The 21,369-nt window shown below is 32.7% G+C and overlaps 1 protein-coding gene across 2 annotated transcripts; it reads left to right on the forward strand.

Annotated features, from left to right (window-relative positions):
* The first annotated feature begins 1,640 nt into the window (after positions 1 to 1,640).
* Positions 1,641 to 21,368, forward strand: Ip3k1 (inositol-trisphosphate 3-kinase-like protein). Of its 2 annotated transcripts, none has more exons than XM_072000229.1 (5): positions 1,641 to 2,515; positions 17,753 to 18,053; positions 18,962 to 19,170; positions 19,631 to 20,102; positions 20,252 to 21,368. In XM_072000229.1, exons 1-5 carry the CDS (start codon positions 2,484 to 2,486, stop codon positions 20,456 to 20,458), a joined length of 1,221 nt encoding a protein of 406 aa, XP_071856330.1. In that variant the 5' UTR covers positions 1,641 to 2,483; the 3' UTR covers positions 20,459 to 21,368. The 2 variants fall into 2 exon arrangements, with proteins under 2 accessions (XP_071856330.1, XP_071856329.1); XM_072000228.1 differs by having other exon boundaries at positions 17,769 to 18,053.
* Position 21,369: the final 1 nt, after the last annotated feature.

A 21,369-nucleotide genomic window follows, 5' to 3' on the forward strand; every position in this document is an offset into this window, starting at 1 on the left:
AACTTTATCCGCAACGAGTAATCTTAACGCTCGATTTACCACGAACTTTATCGGATAGCATTCACATAGGGAACATTTTACAATATCACGAATTTTGAATGTTTTATATATTCTTGGATATTATGTGTACGCTTGGGTTTTTTCACCTTTACATTTACCATAAAGGCATAAAAATCAGTAGTTTATCTATAACTAAACTAATTAATATGCGTATTTATTTAAGAAAGATAATTGCGAGAAGATAATTTTAGTAGACGGTATGTCTGGGTAAATTGATTTGCAATAATATCAAAGATTCTATCTTGTAGTTTAAAATTAACAAAATCTGATAAATTGTCGAGGATAATCTAAAAAAAAAAAAAAAAACGTTTGAGTGGGAACGGATCTGCTAAGATTTTAATAATGATAATTCAAGTCATCGAAAGATACTCGTCACACGCCGTTGAATGATTCATAAATTCTACTAGCCAATCCTAGACCTTGAATGAACGAAAGAAAAATGCATAGCTACGATATTATGCGATACCGAAGAATTTCAGTGAGAATCATTATAGAATATCGCGTTTCTTACTTTCTGTAGATAGTTATTTTTAATCATATTACTACAAGCAATGAAGGTAATCATTAATTTTACGATAGTACGAATGTACATAGTAATAGTCATCGTTTAATCGCATTATCTTTCTTTCTCCTTGTAACTATTTTAATTGTATTTAATTGTATTAACTCCGTCGCTGGTAAATTGCATAAATTAGAAAAATATTAGGAAACATAAAAAGAAAGGTTTAGTGAAAATATTGCAAAAAATTTACTAGTGCTATGTGAAATTGCAGATTTAACAATTGTAGCGAAAAGAGTAGATAAAATTAATGTAATGCAAATTATTGAAATTTCTAGTTAAAGTTTCTATTGAATGAACACTCTTAGGAAATTAACATAGATAAAGAGACGATTATTTACAACGTAATGATCAATGTCGTTATCTTTCGATTTATTTGCAACCTTGCCACTGTAAGTAGCATCATTGAACTTTTATACGAAGTAAAAACTTTAACCATGTTATCTAAAAAAGATTTAATTTTATCCACATTTTTTAGTCGCCATGAAACTAATTTTACTTTAGTAACGAATTTAGTAATTCTTATAATTACTTTAATAATACTAAAACTTTAATAATTCGTTCTTTTAATCTATTAATTTAAAAATATACGTACAGTATATCGTGTACAACAATAAATTTATGTTTTATTCTTTTGAATTCTGAATTGAAGTATAATATTTGATAGATAAGCGGTTCTTCTTCATTATCTGTTATTTTTCATTTATATAATAAGTTTATGTTCAAATATAAATCAATTCGGTCGATTATTCGATTCAATAAATGGTGTTACACTATATCTGTCAATTATAAATTTATTGTTGCGATTAAAAAAATGTGTTATATAATATTATATAGATTTTGGAATGGATCCAATCTATGAAAAGGGGCTGTGACCCGAATAATGGCCCTATTCACTTTATCTATTGTTCTGACTTTACGTTTAGACTTACCTACATGACATCTGCGCCAGCGAGAATCGGACGCCGACACAAAAGGGAGGGGAGAGCGACGAGACGATAAAACTACATGTAACTCTCTCCGCTGCTCAGTATGCATTGAGAAAGCGAAAAGTAGTGAACGAATTATTACGTTATTTCTCGTACTTATATTTATACGGAAGCAACAAAACGGTTTACTAAGTCGTTGACAAGAATTCGATTCCACCAATCAGGATTGTCGTTTTAACTTCCTCTGCAGGGTAGTTTAATCTGTACAGCGCACGCGCAATATCGACAGTTCTGCTTGCACGCTTCTTCAATAGCATTTCAAAGCAACGAAATTGTCACTAAGAAATTATTCACTTTCTGTAAACACAAATCAATTATTGGAAGCAGTATCATCGTAACATCCGGTGTTTCGATATTCCAACTTATAAGACGTGCAGACAACATCAAAGGTGAAGAACTGACATCCATACTTTCAGAGTTAACTTTTACTCAAAGGTACCACGTGAAAGTGGTTTGATTGTATCATGTGAAAGAAGTACACTCGAAGGAGGCATCTACGAATATTCGCGGAAGTACTAGAAGGACAAGATAATAAGAATAAATTTGTACGAGTGCGGAAAATTATTATATAATTAATTCGAAAATCGTATTGAAAATTTGAATGGAATAAGTGTCGGAAGCCACGCCTAAAGTAGCCGATGCACTCGTGAGCGTCGATTGAGGTTAGCTTGCTTCTAAATGATCATCGCGATTTAAGTGCGTCCGTCGTCCGTGCGTAGCGACTGACGATTTTATTTGTACACACTGTGCGTGCGTGTTCCGGAGGAGTGCCAGCTCGAAGAAAGGAATAATGTCAAGCAGTGTTTGCCACGCGCCCCTACCAGCACGAATGGAAGCATTCACCACGAGGCTCTGTCTCCGTGCTGCTGACCAATATGAGCGGCTTCTGCAAGCTCACTTCAACAAGGTACGTCTGTCGAAAGATACAACTTATTTCGATCCATCAGTTCACGATGCTAACACGCCACGAAAACCTTCGATAGTCAATCGAAGTACGAGAAACTTCGACGATGCACATAGATTGTAGTGTAACTATAGGGTTTTATTATAGGAGATGCTTCGTAGTACGCACAATTTGTGATATATAGTGCTTTTTCAAGCACGTTAGAAAAATAATTGATAAACTGTGGATATTTATGCAATTTTATGTTTATATGACTAACCTAACCCCAATCTAAATAGAAATTTGTTTCACCTACTAAATTTTATAATAAACGCTGTACTTGAAATCGTTTTATACTTCTGTATATTATATGCCTTCTGCAGATATTTGGATCCTAAATTTACCAAAAATGCATAAGTACCCACGGTCGAATAACTGGTATGTAAAAATGAGATTGGCGATCTATGTGTTTTCGTTTTTTTTTTTTTTTTATTATTAATGATTCATGTAAAATACATGAATTTAATTGTACACGGATAAACAAGATACTACATACTTATACATCTAAGAATTGACTCATAATATGATGCGATTTGAACAAGTAAAACATTGATCCGTATTCACGTGTGACTTCGTTAACGGTAACATTGTTCTGTTTTTCAATTCGCCGTTATATTCCTTTTCACGGTATTTATTTGTACAGCGTCGGTGTGTTTCATTTAATATTAATTCTGACTTCCGATTAGAAATAAAACGGTCGCTGAAGATGACGAGAAAATTTGAATTTTTTCTTCATCTCCTAAAGAAATGACCGACAATTTGTCAGATAAGAATATACATTCTCTTTTTTACGCTGAATTTGGACCGTGTTATGATTCATATATATTTTATCATTAAGTTACTGGTATTTATCTCGATTAAATTACCACGAAGACCGTGTGTTCAAGTTGACAGTGTTTTAATACCGATTTCGTTTATTTTATTTTGATCCAAACGGATAGATATTCTCACTACAGAACATGATATTTTAATTAATTTCACGATAATTTCCAAAGCAATTGCATGAGATTATTTAATAAGTTATGCCCGGATATGTAGAATATAAATTAAGATTAAATATTCCGAAACATCGTGTACATTAACTCGAATCTAAGCCAAACTCGTGTGGTTTGATGACCTGACCTATGATTCAACGACCCCATTTGAAGATTAAGAAATTGAAAATGAAATATGTTTTATTATTAGCCTCTGAATCGAAGATGAAAATGTTTGAATTTTTGTGATATAGATCGTTAATAATAACGGATGTGTACAAGTTTCCAATTATGACTCTTGCAATCTCGTATACAGTCTCGTGCACCTGTTCAATCGTACATCCGAGCGACTAAGTTACGCTTCTGCTAAGAGTAAAATTAAGCTATACAAACCGGTCTTGTATTTTTAGTACGTCACTTTTGTTCGTTGCAACTGCAAGTCAAAATTTTGTTACCATCTATATTGTGTCTATTTATTTATTAATAACGGCTAACGCGATACGAGACCAATTGGCAAAAAAATTTCAAAGGAAACCGAATCGAGCAGACTTTCGAAATTTGAACAGTCGACCTTCGATGAAGGCAGATGAATAAATTCAAGGCGGTGCTCGATGACAAATTCAAGGATTACTTTATATCTGGAACAGAGAACGTGTTAAACCATTAACTTCGTGTAACTTATTTGATGGTTGCAATTGAAAAAGAAACGATAAAAGTACTCATAAATCAGTACTTTGAATGTGTGAACACCGTAATTCGATGAAACGTTGCTTGCTCGTTTCGTAGTAATCTGTTGTTTTAAAATACTCGTAAACCTTCGATGTATGCATTAAATTCCCAGTGCCCTTACGATTTATTCGGAGTACGTGTGTGACTCATAGCAATATTTCAAGTTAAATTGAATATGTTACTATGTAAAAAAAAAAAAAAAAAAAAAGAAAAAAAGAAAGAAAAAGAACAAGAAGAAAGAATTCATATCGTTGGTACTAGGCGAGAGATACAATTGAAAACAAATTTTTCAAAAAATTACTTCAAAATGAGAAGTTTTAATATTATTGGGATATAAGGAAGGATAATAAATCCATGAAATTCATATTTGTTTATGGTGTAATTCCAAGAAAATATGAGTTGTTAACGAATATGTGATCCGTTACAATTATGAAATTCCTCGTGCTGATAATTATATCGCATATACTACTATACTGTTGCTTATGAAATAAGAAAAAATGCAACGAAAAGAACAATCACACTCGTGAATATAAAATACTTTGAATATCAAACTTATGAGAGGTATAAATACAATTTGATAACGTGATTCTTTCCAAACGCTTTATACGACAACTGAAATCAAAGTTTCTGAACGCAAAGCAAACATTAGGAACACAAGAGATATTGCATAATCGGTATTATACGAATTCTTGTATTAATATATTTTATTTATAACTATATCTTATCTATAATAATATTAATAAATGAACATGAAACATTTGACGGTGCAGTTTGACCAATTTTTCCTGCCCAAATTTTCGAAGTATCGCTCGATTATACAAAGAATTCATTGACCTTTCTACGTAAGAAATTCCAATTATTATTCTACATAAAGTAATTTAATTAATTAACTAATGCTAGCATATTTATAAAATTATAAACTTGCTTTTCTGATTACAAGTTAATTAAACGTATTTATGCCCGTGTACATAAATATGCTATCAGATAATATCCTATAACGTGAGGAATACACATATTCGTATAACCTGGTACACACAGAAAGTAGAAAAATCCTCACAATCCTCACGTATCTGCAGCATCATTTAGTAGTAATAAAACAAAGGCAGAAATTATATCGTAATTGTAGTATGCAGACTAAGAAAATTATCATATATAATCGCGTATAGATACGTTAATTTTATTCACTTTTTATCAGTGTGTATGAAAAGTGCAGTTGCACTTAGTAACTTAAGAGATACTAAAATATATTTAACGATAAATTTACAATCATTTTACATGACATCAATGATTCATAATTTTCAATTACTTATGCTTCGATATAGAACATCATTCCTCGTAAATAGATACATTACCCTGCGAAACAACAAATGGATGGTCTATTTACGTCCAGTAATTGAATGAGAAAAGTTTCTTGTTCTTCGTGAAATCCATTCGATCATACATAGTATACAAATTATTCTCTAACGCAGAGGAAAATTCGAAAACGATGCTTATTCTGTGTATTGAAACCTTCTTTCCTTTTAATGAAATTTCCATTCCATATTCCATCCATTATCTATCTAACTATCTATTTACACTGTGGAAGCATTGCCAGTTTGGTTTTTTCCATGATGTTTACAAATACAGCGCAATTATTGTAAATTTACCTTTAATCGACGACATTTCCATCGATTACGATTGATCGATGAAGCGCGTTTGACGATAACAAAATTATAGTGAAAAAGATACGTAACAGCTTAAAAAAGTAACGCAGCACCGGTCGAAAACTATTATTATAATACATACATGATTATCGAAATTGTCGAGACTGATCGTTATATTACGAATAAATTGTTTACGTCTTTATTATCAAAATTCAATGGAAATTTAATATTAGAAGGAATAAACTCAATTTTGTTTATTGCCTTGCCATTCTTTACTCATTTTTGTTCTTTTTCTTTTCTTTTCCTTTTTTGTTTTTCTTTTTTTTCGTATAGATCGATAACTTTCACGTGATACGATATGAACGCACCACGAAGAAATCAAGGTGCATATTTTTGCTACGTAATAGACGACGTCAATCAAGGAGAATGTAATAATTCTAATAACCACACAGAACACGAGATATGTACCACGTTCATTTAAATATTCTACATGTTATTCGATCAATTACGTATATACGGTTCAACCAGTTCCAGCTTTCCAAATTTCAAGTTTATTTTTTATAATTTTTACTCCTGCCGCATTCTTCTGCTCGTTATCGATCCAGTCGTATTTCGTCCAATGTTGAAAGTATCTCTAAACGCGAGGAGAATATAGAAGAACTGTTATTGGTATACACGATCCTCCGTTGCAATTCTTTTTTCCACTGAAATAGAAATAAGAGACAAGTGAAGAAATGCAAGCAGACGATAGCAGAATTAATCGCGTCACGATCGACTAAAAATTACCAACTTTCATTATGGATATTTCTTTGCTTTCTATACTCTCAACGACAACAGTGAGAACAAATACGTAGCAAATTATAATGCAATACGTAATTGAGTCACTCTTGCCAAATCGGTCAACTTGGCAAAACAAAAAGCAGGGGAAACCGATCAATTTATATAAGACGAGCAAATACTTCGGCACTAAAATTTCCAAAAGTGGAATTTAATCACTTTAGCCTGTGAATTGCTCAATCGCTATTAACACTGTTAAAAAGATACTGTAGGTTCGCCAAATGGTATCAGTTTGGTTGCAATCGCACGTGTATTTGTATATCATAAACGCGTTAACAGCCTATTATATCAATTACATAAGTATCTCGTTAAATATATCAGAATTTGACTTTTACGAGTGTCGTATGCGAGCAAAGCGAAAATGTCGAGTCTAAAGACCAATGATCTATCTGGAACACCAGCAGACTATTAAAAAACTAGTTTCATATGGACCACGGGTTACTTGTCTAGCAGGAAGAGAGAATAGCAATGAGGTGAAGGTATCCTTGTAGAAATATCAATGATCTTCTTAAAGAAGCATCGAGAAATATTTTTTTCTCATTTCGATTTGGTTCCGAAAATAGATATCGATCTCAGGTAGAGAAAGGAACAATAATAGAGATGATATAGAAGTTAAGAATCATTGGTTAAAAGGAGCTCCACGTAAACAGGATCGATAGCTCTCGCCACGACCTTTGTCGCTAAACTATTTATGTTAATCGAGCCATTAATTAGATACGTATAGTGACACGTAGATTGCAGAGTATTTTTAGTACGACCTTATACCATTTGTAGATTTAACTGTTTATAAACACCGTGGATGATGGCGTTCGAGTAAAGTTGCGTTTACACATTTTTATGGGCTAAGGTGGAACGTTTATCGATTACGAAACTGTATATGCGATTGATAAAAGATAAATCTCTGCGAGCGTGCTGCTTTGAAATTGTCGTGCTTCTAATGATACATCGTATCGTAATAATCTCGGATATCGTCGGCGAAGGTTCTTCAGAATGATTAAGAAACAGTATATTAACATCGATTTTATTTATCGAACGTGTGTATTATATATATATATACATTAGCTTTTTTATCTGGCAGTTCATATCGACATTGACAAGAGTTACGATTATGTAGCTTCTTAAATTAATCGTTTATTCTCATCGTACAGAGCATGTGTTATTCATTTTATCTGAAAATGTCAAGCACGTTGTAACCATAACTTGGTTCAATGAAAGTACTTGAGCACTTAAATCTCAATACTGATTACACAATTCAGAGGAAAAAGTCAATATATCTTGGAATTCGATATTGCAGCATGTAAGTTTCTACAAAGATGTCAAATTTATTCGATATTTCGAGATACCTACGTTTATTGTAATAATGTGTCACTGGAGAATATAATATCAGAGTAAACATATAATGTCTCTATAATGATAATAAGCAGTATTACCCAGTAAATTAAATTATACTTCGCTTTCCTTTTATATTCTTTAACATGAAACCACTTATACAAGCAGACTGTCAGGAAAATTGTTCAATAGAAATAAATTACCTGCTGTTCAACAATAATTTCCAATATAAAACAGACGAGAAGAATAATTATTTCTCAAGTAACTGAATAGAGAGCGAATTAGTACCTTTTCATTGATAAATTATTGTTTTCTTTACAATTTGATTATGTAATACAGTAATATTAATCGTAATAGTAATTGCACAGCGTGAGAAATCGAGACAAATATCTGTCAAAACTTATCTGTTACGTAAATATCATTCGTTATTCTTTCTTATTCTGTTTTTCTTTTTTCAGAAGATGTAGAGATGTATAATAATAGAAAATGTTTTGAGAAACTTATATTAATATCGTATTAATATAAAATTTATATATTCAGGTTTTAAAGATTCAAAGTATAAAAAAAGAAATTTATTTTCTTCGCTATACATACATAAAACATAAAATATACATATAGGCAAATACAAGATACTATATTTAGTTGACGAATTGGAAATTGTCTGTTTAGTAACAAATAGCGTGTTAGTGTTATCGTTAAAAAATATAACCGCATGATCGAATGGCTTTCGATTGATGATATTACATATAAAGTCAGGCTTGATTTATAAATTGTTTTTTTCCTGTGGGGTCACGTTTGTAGGGGATCATTGATCGACATTTTAGAGCCCTCATTTGCTTAAAGCGACAACAAGTAATATACATATACGTATGCATCATGTCATTGACGTCGATCTAGTATTTAATTTCCGCGTCATTTTAATTGAGAAACTGGCTTTTTGTTGTTCTTTATATTTCTTATACTCGTGTTACGACATTTTTTGACCTCGTTTCTACCTCGCTTCGTTTATCACGTTTATACCTTGTTTTTACCTCTTTTATCATGTTTCTGCCACGTTTTCATCTTCTTCTTGCCTTGTTTTCCGCTTCGTCTATTCTGAATTTCAAGATTATTATTTTCCTTAGAACACATTACAGATATAGTTATTTGTTTCTTGAATTCTTTCGCTGTGAAAGTTGTTACTTGTATTTAAAAAAAGTATTAAACAAAAAGAGAAATATCCAGAAATATGATATTCTTAACAAGATTTTGTTAACGTTAAAATGTGATATATAATTATAATAAAGTTTTGACTTCTATGCAGAATAAAAAAGGACAAAAGTTATAAATATGGAAATTGAGAATAGAGAGGAACAGAAGGCACAATATACAATAAAAGCGTTAATACATCACGAAGGAATTTGAATGTATCGTATAAATTAGTTACACTATTCTAGAATTTTATTACTACAGGAGGAAATTTACATACGCTTGAAAAAATTGCATAACGATTGATTGTAATTACTGTTAATCAATGTCATCTATGAAAAAAGAAGATTATTTTCTTCTGACGTAGGGAGAAGTTCCCGAGGACCGTAGCAACTTTTCGTATTTGTGCAATGCATATTTATTTGCATATTATAACGCACGTAATAACTAGTAGATCCGATAAAAAAAAATTTTAGGCATAACTGTGATGAAAGATTTACGTAGCATAACACAGTACCATAACAACATCGATTTATTAATTTTACGTCATATTATATCGTCACTATTATCTCAGAAAAATTGGTTATTAAAAGCGTGATACGCGATTATCTTGAACTCCTAAACAACACATTAACATCAATCTACTAAAATAAAATCGAGAAGTTTCAAAATGTTTTTTTAGATCATCGTGTCTGTTATTGTTACTTTATGGTTCGACATTAAATAGGATGGAAGTAAAAAAAGGGAGTAAAATTTACGATTAACAGCAAATTAAAATATATAGATAATTTAATGATAATTTTATCGTACGTATTCAAATTTAATAAAGACACATATATGTGTAATATACCAACGTTCGTAACTTATTAGCTTTAAAAAAAAAGTTAATCCATTTTTTACAGGTACACACATATGTCACAACACATACGCGTGTAGCTATAAGCATAAAACATATGAAACTGCACGTTCTATAGTATTTTAAGTAGGATCAAATTCAATTCGTCCGATTACGTAAAAAGCGTATCGTCTTACTAATTGAGCGTTAAGACTGAATAAGCACTCTGCAAACCGACTTACAATAATTCTTGTCTTTGGTAAAAAATATCCATGATACTAAACGTATTAACGTCGTTTAGCGTTTGCCTTACTTCGTAGACTTTTTTTTTTTACTTTTCCCATCTTTATCATAGAAGGTGTTTATGTTATTACTTGCCAGCGTTTTTATGGTAAACGACAAGTATGAGGAAAAAAAAAATGGGAAAAACAGATGGTCGGTTCAGACTAAAATACGTATTCACGATAATATCTTTTTCGCACTCGTCGGATCGTCGCATCAATTTAAAAAAATCAAGTATTAAAGTAACATGATCGGAAACTGATCGATTTGAAAGAGATTTTAACTAATTTTATAGAAATTTATCATATGGAAAACGAAGAAATATGTAACGAGATACTCTCGTATTTATATTTTCTTTGCCTTACGATCAATTTTACAAAATTAAAGTTACGATATCTTTTAGACTAACGAGTCTTCGAACACGTTTTTTTCGTAGAACGACGAGAGACTTCGATATGTGCAAAGAACAGGGAAGGTTTCCGTTTCAAAAAAAAAAATAGCGCAACTGCATATACATTTTTGCTGCTGCGAAGAAAATTTTATCATGTGAACATGTAGCTCGGTTCGAACCATTCATCTGTTTCCCCTTTCATTTTTTCCGCATACTGATCGTTCACAAGAAATACGCTGGGAACAATCCGAATACCCTGTACGTTGATGTTGACCTATGTGCACCTAAACAATATAGTCATTAGCGATTTAATACATTTTTTACCTTAACATTCGAAGGATATGACGTAAGAAAGAAGAAGAATTGATCGCAATGAATATTTTCCATAGGGATTGTACCAATCTCTTACAGGTGATGTTCAAATTTCATCCAAACGGATGATAATCAACGAGTGGCTGATCTTTATGACCTTTTCACTTACATAAAAATCGATACGAAGGCGGCGCAATATAATATCTAGATATACGAACTTGAACTCGATAGATCTTTGAAGACCTACGTTGTAACTTGACGTGCACTATTGCTTAACTCTGCAGTCTAGGTTGAAACTTAAAATCGTCAAATTTATGCAGTCCTAAACAAAATAATTAAAATTGTTAAAGGTAAAACGAGTTTTCTTCCAGTGTCTTTGAAAGGACATAAGTTGTCCAGATTGTTTGTCGCAGATCAAAGGTTAACAGGAATTCGGAAACTCGACTCTGTAGTTTTTTGAAAATTATTCTTTCTGGTTTTTTTTTCAACCCTGCTGTGTGCTCTTCTAGTCTATGCGAAATGGATGTGAAACATTTCAATAGACGTTAAAAGATATACACAGTTCTTAAATACTTGGTTTTACCATTCAACGTAAGTTTTGTAACTTTTGCGTGATTCACGCTTCTTATAAATAAAATAGTTCAAAGAACAAAGATATCCCTCGATCGTTATTATATTAAAAGTAGAAAAATGTACAATTTTGCGTCACATTATATAATATACCATAAGAGTAAGAACACGATAGAATTAACGATAAAAATTTTGTTTAATCTAAACCTAAACTTTCCTGTACTTATTTCCCAGCAACTTTTCTGTAAACGACGTGCAATTTACTAAGATCAGCGGCGAGATATTTCGTGCGCGAAAAGAGGTCGGCGTTCGCGATTCAGTCACGAAGAATAAAAATCAGCAAATAATATAAGGCGCGTGTACGCGATCTTATCCCATTATTTCCAGACAACAATTCTCCTCGTTTTCGCAAAGAAGACAAGCTACGGTTGCACTTTTATCAAATCGTCTTGCTCGTGCATTGACGCACTTGAGCCGAGGTCGTTGTCGCTTTTCTGGTGTATGGTTCGGATGAAAATTTCGCCATCCGTTTTATCGAGGACGACGCAAGCTTTTCAAGAAAAACATCGCGCTTCCGCGATCGTGATGTTTGCGCTGGCGCGCGCACTTCTTTTCCACTATTTTGCCGCGTTACTTGTAACGCTTTGCGAAATGATATAATAATACGGAATAAATAATATTAGTAAAAATAAAAATAACAAAATAATAATAATAATAAAAAGAGGATAACAGTGCGTTTGGATATGACAATACAAGTTGCTATGCAGTGGCTATAGAAAGCATTGGTACACTGTTGTGTTTATTATAGCATCTACACGCTAATTAATTAGATTCAAAATATATTAAATTTCGTATCAGTAGTTTAGCTAGTAGCATTTTCATACGATTAAAAAAAAAATTTCTTCCTATGAAAATGAAATTTTATTTATTAAAAGATAAGGGTATGTGCCAATACTCTCTGTAGCCAGTATATAAGGCCAGTGTAACATAAAATATTTAGAAATGTGAATTACGAATGAATCCTGTTTTTCCTCTCGGATTCTCTTATCGGGTTGGATATGCAGTGAATCTGGCTTATCTGGTGGCTCCCGTTGTTAAACGTTAAAACTGGAACGGTGCTCGATTGAAACTTATCTGCAACAATGCAATCTGAATACACCAGTGACGTCAATGCTCCGTAAAACACGACTCTACTTACGAAACGAGTTACAAGCTTCTTTTTCCTCGTTCTTGTGACGATATACCCGAAGGCTAAGGCGTAGGTGCGTGATTTATTGTTCGACACGTTCGTCAAACAAAGGAATATACTCCTTCTCCCCTTCCTTTTTGTTTTCAAGTAAAAAAAAAAAAGTGATATCAATTTTATCGGATCTTCATATTCTACCGTATATATTCTGTTGTAACATCATGAAAATCATCAGTTTCGTTTCTTATAACTTCGTATAATTATTTATAATGTTTCCGAGTAATAAAAAAGTTCCAAAATCCTCGAAGATCCATGTCGATTTAATCAACGATATTGATATATGATTGATCCATCGATCGATTATACGCGCCGGTACTTTATGCAAGAAAGATAACTTTTATCTTAAAATCTACAGCGATTAAAAACACATAGTAAAATATTAAAAATCCATAGTAATTATCCGTTCCATTCTCTACAGAACAGTTGATAATTGAAATTCATCACTGAAAGTATCAAGCCGAATTAACATACGTTTATTCGCTCATTAAAATTTTGAATACGATTTGTGTCCTCTTACGTTGACGGATCAGTTTTAGAATTTCGACTATAGATTTTCTTATCGATACCGAACAACGCATAAATGTATCGCAAATGCGATTCAAGATAAAAAAAAAAAAAAAAAGAAAAAAAGAAATAGGTCGTAAAACCGAGTTTCCAACGTCATTGCTGTCTATACGCGTAGCTTTCGATTTGCCGTTTTATAAACCATTCCTCGAAAGCTGTTTTGCTGGTTATATGTTGACATTTGCACCGAAGACAGCTCGTTATACGCGTACATTCCTTACATATTTTATTCCAAGCGTGCCGTGATTACCGGCATCCGATCGATCATGATCGCATATCGAATGTAAATATCCTGAACTCCTCTATCGACTCTGCGAGTACTCACGATCGGACGATCCAAGCAATTGTGTTCCTTCTACCGTGATTTATAGTCCGTTTATTCCAACTTGTTTCGATTCAACATTCAGATCTAATCAAGCAGGAAAATTTAATTTGCAAATTATCGTTACGTCGTAAGTTTGTATTTATAGCTTCTTCATCGAACAGAGAAATTTGATTTATAAACCACGTAGACACGATACGTAAAAATCTAAAAGTACTGTGGTGAATTTTTATTTCTACGTCGCGTCAAGAACGAGAAAATATACCATTGTGAAATACCGCACCAATAATAGGATCGAATAACGACAGTTTTATTGTCTGAAACTATCATCGTGTTTGCCATAATCAGTCGTACTGACTCATGACTCTTCAAACGTCTAATTACGTGACACAAACAAAATCTGCCCAAGCAACGATAAGTTTGCAACGAGAAACAAAATACGTTATACCGTTGATAAAATTTTCATGTTAAGAACGCCTAATCCGCCTATATTTGAGCCCGCAAATAGTAAAATTACTCGAAATTGTAAGTTAACATTTTACCTCGTATCGCGTTATACACGCGCGTTGTCGACTGTTCGAGCAGACATCTAGTATTAAAGAATGGTGTACTTTTCTGCTTTATTCGCAAAATATTCTGCTTTTGTATGATTATTTATAGTCGGTCATCTGACTAGCATTTCACGTAATTCTCATCGTGACAATAATTGTTGCGCCAGCGCAATTCGAATCTCCTTGATTGCCACGTGGTTGTTTACTACGATCAAATATACTGGCCGGTTACGCACAGTGTAACGACCCTCGTATATATTCATTTGAAATGCGAGCAACGCGAATCACGCTGACCAGCCAACGTCAATCGGATGCATTAAATTGTTGCAAATGAAATGGTTAAATTCCTTTCTTCTTTCTTTTTTAACTGATAAATATATATATATTTCAATGAGTTACAAAAAATTATCTACAGAATTTTGTGTATGTGATTTACCAGAGGAAATAAAAATACACTTTGCAACAAAATTTGTTATGCTTACGTGGTAATACAATTGCCATTAATGCGTTAATGAATTTCTAAGAGAAATATAAAGAATGATTTCAGAAACATCTTGAGATAAAGTTACATCAGAAGTTACGAAACCTTTCCTTTTTTTCAATGTCAGAAGGAAGACCTATGAGATCTATTAATATTACATTAAACTCATCATTTGTATGATTTCGTGTAGATACAACGGATGCACGTGATTTCTGTGACATTGTATTTTATATTTTTCTTGCTTCTTTTTCCCTAATAAAAGTGAAAGTAAATAAATCGCGTCACATTTTAACTTAATATGCGTCCAAACGTGTCGAAAAATTTCGTACGGCTAACGTTTCTACTATAATATTTTATATCTAAAGGACGTATGTAGATTTCTGCGATTGACCGTGTACACAAATGTACAATTTGTCGTAGAACTTTATAAATGTGTAGCAGTATCACCGTGTAGTTCTTACTTTATATTTCTTGATCAAAGAACATTAAATGTATGTATTATCGTCTCAACGTTACAATCGTTCAAACAAACAATCGTTAACTCGGATCAATTCAGAAACAATGTCGATCAATCATTCGATTCGCTACCAATCTCCATCGCTATTGTAATATGGAATCACGTTGGGAAATTGCAAGGTATAATTTTGCCATGTCCTCACGTTCGGACCTTGTCGACTAAATTAAAATGAATGGCGTATCGCGAAATCGAATTCCACGACGAACCACCTGTCCGATCGAAACACGCTTCTCGTCACGCTATTAACCAGCTGTTTTAAACAGCCACGCTATTTATTCTACGTTGAAAATATTCGACAAAAATACTACTATATCGAACAGATAATACCGTAAATTTGTATCGGAATGGCAAACTAAAAATAGAAAAACTGGATATATTCTTTATAAATTGATTTATAGGTATCTATCTACGTGTAAGGAGAAAAATCTACGTCCATATCGCATTTTAACGCGTAGTGATCTATGCGCGTAACCATTAAACATTTAATCGAAGGAAAGAAAAATCGTTATCAACGCCCTACTGATCGATTTTTCTTGCTGATTGATTCATCGTTGTTACGATTACATGCTCGGTTTTGTATCAGTTTCCGTGACGAAAGCAAAGATCAAAAGTCTGTCCCTCTTATCCTAAAAACGAAACTTATCAACTTGTATTACCCTTAAGAAAATATAGAATTCCGATAAATTGTTCGACGTTAAATAACGTCAGATTTATCGTAAATTACTTACTTAAAGGTCCCTAAAGAAACTCTGTCGATACGAACGACTTATTCTCGTAACCACGCGTTTCCTTCCATTTTACATTCCATTTACACTCTATCAACTCTCTACGCGTATATATACATATGTATATATATGTTCCGCGTGTCTAGTTCCGGCTACCAATTTACACGCAATTATCCGAACATTACGCGCGTCCACCGTTCAATTGTTACAATCGCGACTCGCTTCACACTCGCAGCGAAAAACACACGTGACACGTTTTAATCGGATTATTTATGAATGGCGTTGCGGCAATTAGCACGAGACGCTCGCCACTCGTTAAACTCAATTAACGACACTTACCGATGGATTTCGATTCGTTGCGTGCGCTGGACCACGTGCGAGCATGTGCATTGCGCCTGCTGGACGCTCTCCTTACTCCTTGCTTCAGTCGCTTTCGATTGACGAACGAAGGATACGTCCGATCTCGTACGAAGAGCAAGGGAAAGAACAAGGAATGCCATGGAATAGCTTTTATCGAGAAAATTAATCTTAATATTTATAATATCTTAATCTTCATATTTTAGTCCGCTAGAATAGAAAAGGGACAACGTTCTTACGAGTTTGACTATACCGTTCGTAAAATGAAATTCCAACATTACTTAGAGGTCGTAAAAAAAAAAAGAACCATTAACAAAATATTTATTTTACAGTAGACGTTCCTTGTTCTCTCTTTCTTTTTTTTTTTTTTTTTTTTTTTTTATCAGTCAATAATGATATTTACCGGAGACATTTTGAACGTTATAATCATTGTGATTTGATAGTTTAGCAACTCCAGTTCTCGCGAAGGAAATGTGTCGTAAATTGAAAAATCCCGAGAAATGGGCATTCCTCGTTTTTTCCCCTCTTCGTGTATGAGGTTCTCGATTACAAAATGTACGAATCGCGTAACAATCGCACACCTTTTTTATCTTATAGAAAGGAGGTGCGTAAATTTATTTTCGAAATCCATTGGACTTTTGGCCACGCTATTACTACGCTCGTTTTTGGTATATCCAATCGAATATCTATCACTGCGACGTTATGCTGCCGAGGCACGATATTCTGTTACTCACCTCCGTCGAATTTTGCAAATAAATGCCAAATATCTTTTTCGTACAGTCGCAATAACGACACAGTTTAATCGGTTATGTATTTTCATGTTTTTCATCCTATAAATTCGTTCCTTTCTGAGAACAGTAAAAAAATGACATTATTAGCTGTGCTTTGCAAGCGAAATGTTTTATATTTAATGAAAGTGAAGAGGATATACGTATACGATATAACGTGAAACTATAGTATAACAAATAGTAGTATATTTATGCGAATTTTTACTTTAACCTAGGTAGAAAATATTTTTTTAATTGCTAAACATTATAGCAAATACTATACTTTGGATATTTCATATATTCTTGTAAATTACGTGCTATGGATTTTCGCAGCTTCGACATTTTCTATAAATCCATCAAAATCCGCAGTCTTAGCGGCTAGCGATAATATCCCGTATAAATTAATAATTCTGTCGTATCAAACGGTCTATACAGTAGTCAAAGTTTAATAATACTTAAGGCAGATAAAATATCTTTGAACTCTGAATGAATATGGAAATTACTAAAGAGATTAATTTCGAAATAATCGAGCAAACTAGAATTCAACTAGAATCGTATCGGCTAGATTAAATTCTTAGTAGATTTTTTTGGTTACAGCCTTCGAGCAAAGAGCAAACACGGCTGAATCATAATTCGAACCACAAGGAACATCGAAGGCAAAAGGATGCTTCGTCGAGCAGCACTTATAGCGCCTTCCGTCAATGGCGAAGGGGCACGTCTATGGGCTCAAATCGGTCCAACAGTGTTGGGTCTAGCTCGACCGGAGCCCTTGCCAAATTGCCTAATGATGTAGCGACCATACAAAAAATAGAACAGTTTCCATTGGTCCTTTCCGATGCCACTATGCCAGAAGAGGATCTTTCGTTGAAGTTTTTAGCGCTGGTATTCATCCTCTCGTTTTATACTTTTCTTTTTTTTTTTTTTTTTTGCTAATGAACGCTGAAAAATATCGAATCTTTGATAATTGAAAGTAGTCGGTGAGATGGAATTTCTATCGCTATTTTCAATAAATTTTAATCTGAAATAAAATATAGAAAAATTTGTACGCGTACGCGCTGCATATTTCTAACGATCGATCAAAATTATTTATAACGTCATTGTTAATAAATATTAAGAATTTAACAAAGGGATAATACAATAGAATGCCTTCCGCTGTAAACCTTATTTCTCCGATATAATAATTTTCCCTTTGTATATATTTATTGTTCGTATAAAAGAAACGAACTATACGAAAGTAAAATGTTATTCCTTTATCCGACATTGTTTGTTTTTAGTATTTAGCCTAAACGTTATTTTATTCAATTATATTTCACTGTAGAGATACTGTTGAAAGCGAAATGTCTGAAAGCTATGTAACGGGGAACATGGACGTGCAGAAATTCATCCTTGGTAAAGTCTTAATCTAAGAAATAATTAGCACGTTCGAAATACATAAGATAATTATATAAATAACAACAAGCAACAATGAATTATCCGATCTGCTCAAATATAATCGATATTCGTAAAATTGCAGAAATTCTAAAATGTTGCAACGTAATTTTACAAAATTGTCTTATTGCTACTACTACTACTATTTGACTATTACTATTTGAAAAAGTATAATAACTAAAGTCCAATTGTAATTTACTTCTACGTGTATGCATTACCTATTGTTAAATAGGCGCAAATAAACAAATTACGAACATAGTTTTATCGTAAATTTTATCATTGCTAAGAACTAATTATATCTGGAATCTAGTTATTAATTATATGTATATGAAAAATTTGTAATGTTTATTTTTTTCTTGTAGAACGCCTTGGATTTAACAGCCCCAGCCAGTGACGTTCTATTGAAGAATAGATTAAAATCTTGGTTTCAATTGTCCGGGCATCCGGATGGTTTTGCTCCCGCTGGGCCTGGAACAGTTTGGAAGAGAAAAACTGGAGGAGCAGAAAATACAGAAAGAATTGTTTACGAAGCTCTTAGCAAAGACAAGGAACTACGGGATTGCATTCCAAGGTAAATAAAGTACATAAATTAATAATTACTTCAGCAAACAGTTTCATTGTCTCAAATATACGATAAATATAGCATATAGTTTTTGTGAAAGAGAATTCCAAATAAGAAGAAAGTCTCCTTACTTTTAGAGTCTTATTTTTAGAAATGTATATACTAACAATTAAAAGAGATTAAATCTACTTGAATGTTATCAAACAGCATGTAAATTATCGTGTAATCTTCTATCAACGAAGCTTAGATCGATTGATATATATAATTGATAAGCTGTAATGAAATTTAAACAATTTGAACATTTTCACATTAAACAATTTATAACAGGCTATAAATTCCAATAAAGTTTCGTCCGATTAGTTATCTCTTAATGTAAATTACTTATAATAGTATATAACGATATAATGATATAATCGTTGAAAAACATTTTATCTGTCTAATTTTAAAGCGTTTCATTTTCATGTTTCAGATACTATCGTGAAGTGGAATACAAGGGTGACACGTTCATAGAGCTACAGGATTTACTATTTGGTTTCAACGATCCGCACGTAATGGATATAAAGATGGGCACGAGAACGTTCCTCGAATCGGAAGTGTCGAAGACGACCGCTAGACCTGATCTATATCAAAAGATGATCGCCGTTGATCCAAATGCTCCGACCAAGCAAGAACACGAGCAACGTGCCGTGACTAAATTGCGGTACATGCAGTTCCGTGAGCAACAGAGCTCGACCTGTAGTCACGGATTTAGAATCGAGGCTATGAAATTACCCGGTGGTCCGCCGATCACCGACCTAAAGAAAGTAAAGTCACACCAGGAAGTGCTCGAAACTATGAATCTGTTTCTTGGAACAAGCGAAAACACTCGCGAAAAACTGCTCGCACGGTTGAAAAATCTTCGTTCAAAGATCGAGATGTCTGAATACTTCAAAACTCACGAAGTATGTGTTAATTGTACATACGTGATTAAATACTTGGAACGTCAAAACAGTTAAAAAAGAACTGCTTTCTTTTCGTTTTTAAACAAATTTTTTTAACAGAATTTTAGGAGAACAAATAAGAAATATAACGTAAATTATTTCTTTTCCAGATAATTGGTAGTAGTATTTTTATGATCTACGACGATGATAAAGTTGGCGTTTGGTTGATCGATTTTGCTAAAACACGAGGATTGCCAAATGGACATAGAGTAACACACAGGAAACCATGGGAACAAGGCAACCACGAAGAAGGATTTTTATTTGGTCTCGATAATCTTATTTCCACGATAGAAGAAGTGAATCTTCCAAACGCGTAATTCTCGTATAATAACCATTTCATTCGTGAAATCAACTTACATAAATATCCTATACTGGTCTCATCCTAATAACGGCTATCGTTATTTTTTTTTTGTTTTTTATTTGCTTGAATAAACTAAATAAAAAATGTCCAATTTTCTCCTTGGGAAAATTCCGTAGCATATTTTGCAGATATTTTCTGATACGGTTGATATATTAAAAACTTTAATACCTATACTTCCGTGTATAATTATCATTGGTCTTTGTAAAGAATTAAAAAAGATGAGACTGCCTATAAAATCAAATTATGTATTTAAATACTATAAAACAAAACGCTGATACAAGGTATTTGAGGCGGAAGACTGCTTGTTGTTGCATTTTTTCTATGAACTACTTTTAACCGAAAGGAAGTTTGATAAACATCGCTTTACAGCATATTTAGTGAGCGTACAAAATTTACATTGATGTACAAATATAGTGTTAACTAAGTATAATCGTTTAGAATAATTATTTATGAAGAAAAAGTTAGATTGTAAGGTCTATTTTTTGAATAAAATACTCGCTACGACGAACAATTCCGAGTAACAATCTTATATTAAATTATTTTGTTGTCTAACTGCCAATTTTAGTAGAAAGAACATTTATAATAAAGCATTTCGTTTAAGACGCATAAATTACACAAAACGTATTTTTATTGTATTTATCAGTGTAATTCCCGCTAACATTTGTTTTTCTGCGTAAATACTGATTGTTATATATTAGACGATGTTAAGCAAAATAAATAATAGTATGAAATAATATTATTCAACAATATATACAAACATTTCGAAAACTAAGAAATCTCAAACAAATTTGTGTCATTCGATTTCCATCGATATTATATTTTACATTTACATGATTCTAGTAGAAAATAAAGCATAAATAAATATAC

Source organism: Bombus fervidus, chromosome 3 (assembly GCF_041682495.2).
Source record: "Bombus fervidus isolate BK054 chromosome 3, iyBomFerv1, whole genome shotgun sequence".
NCBI lineage: Eukaryota > Metazoa > Arthropoda > Insecta > Hymenoptera > Apidae > Bombus > Bombus fervidus.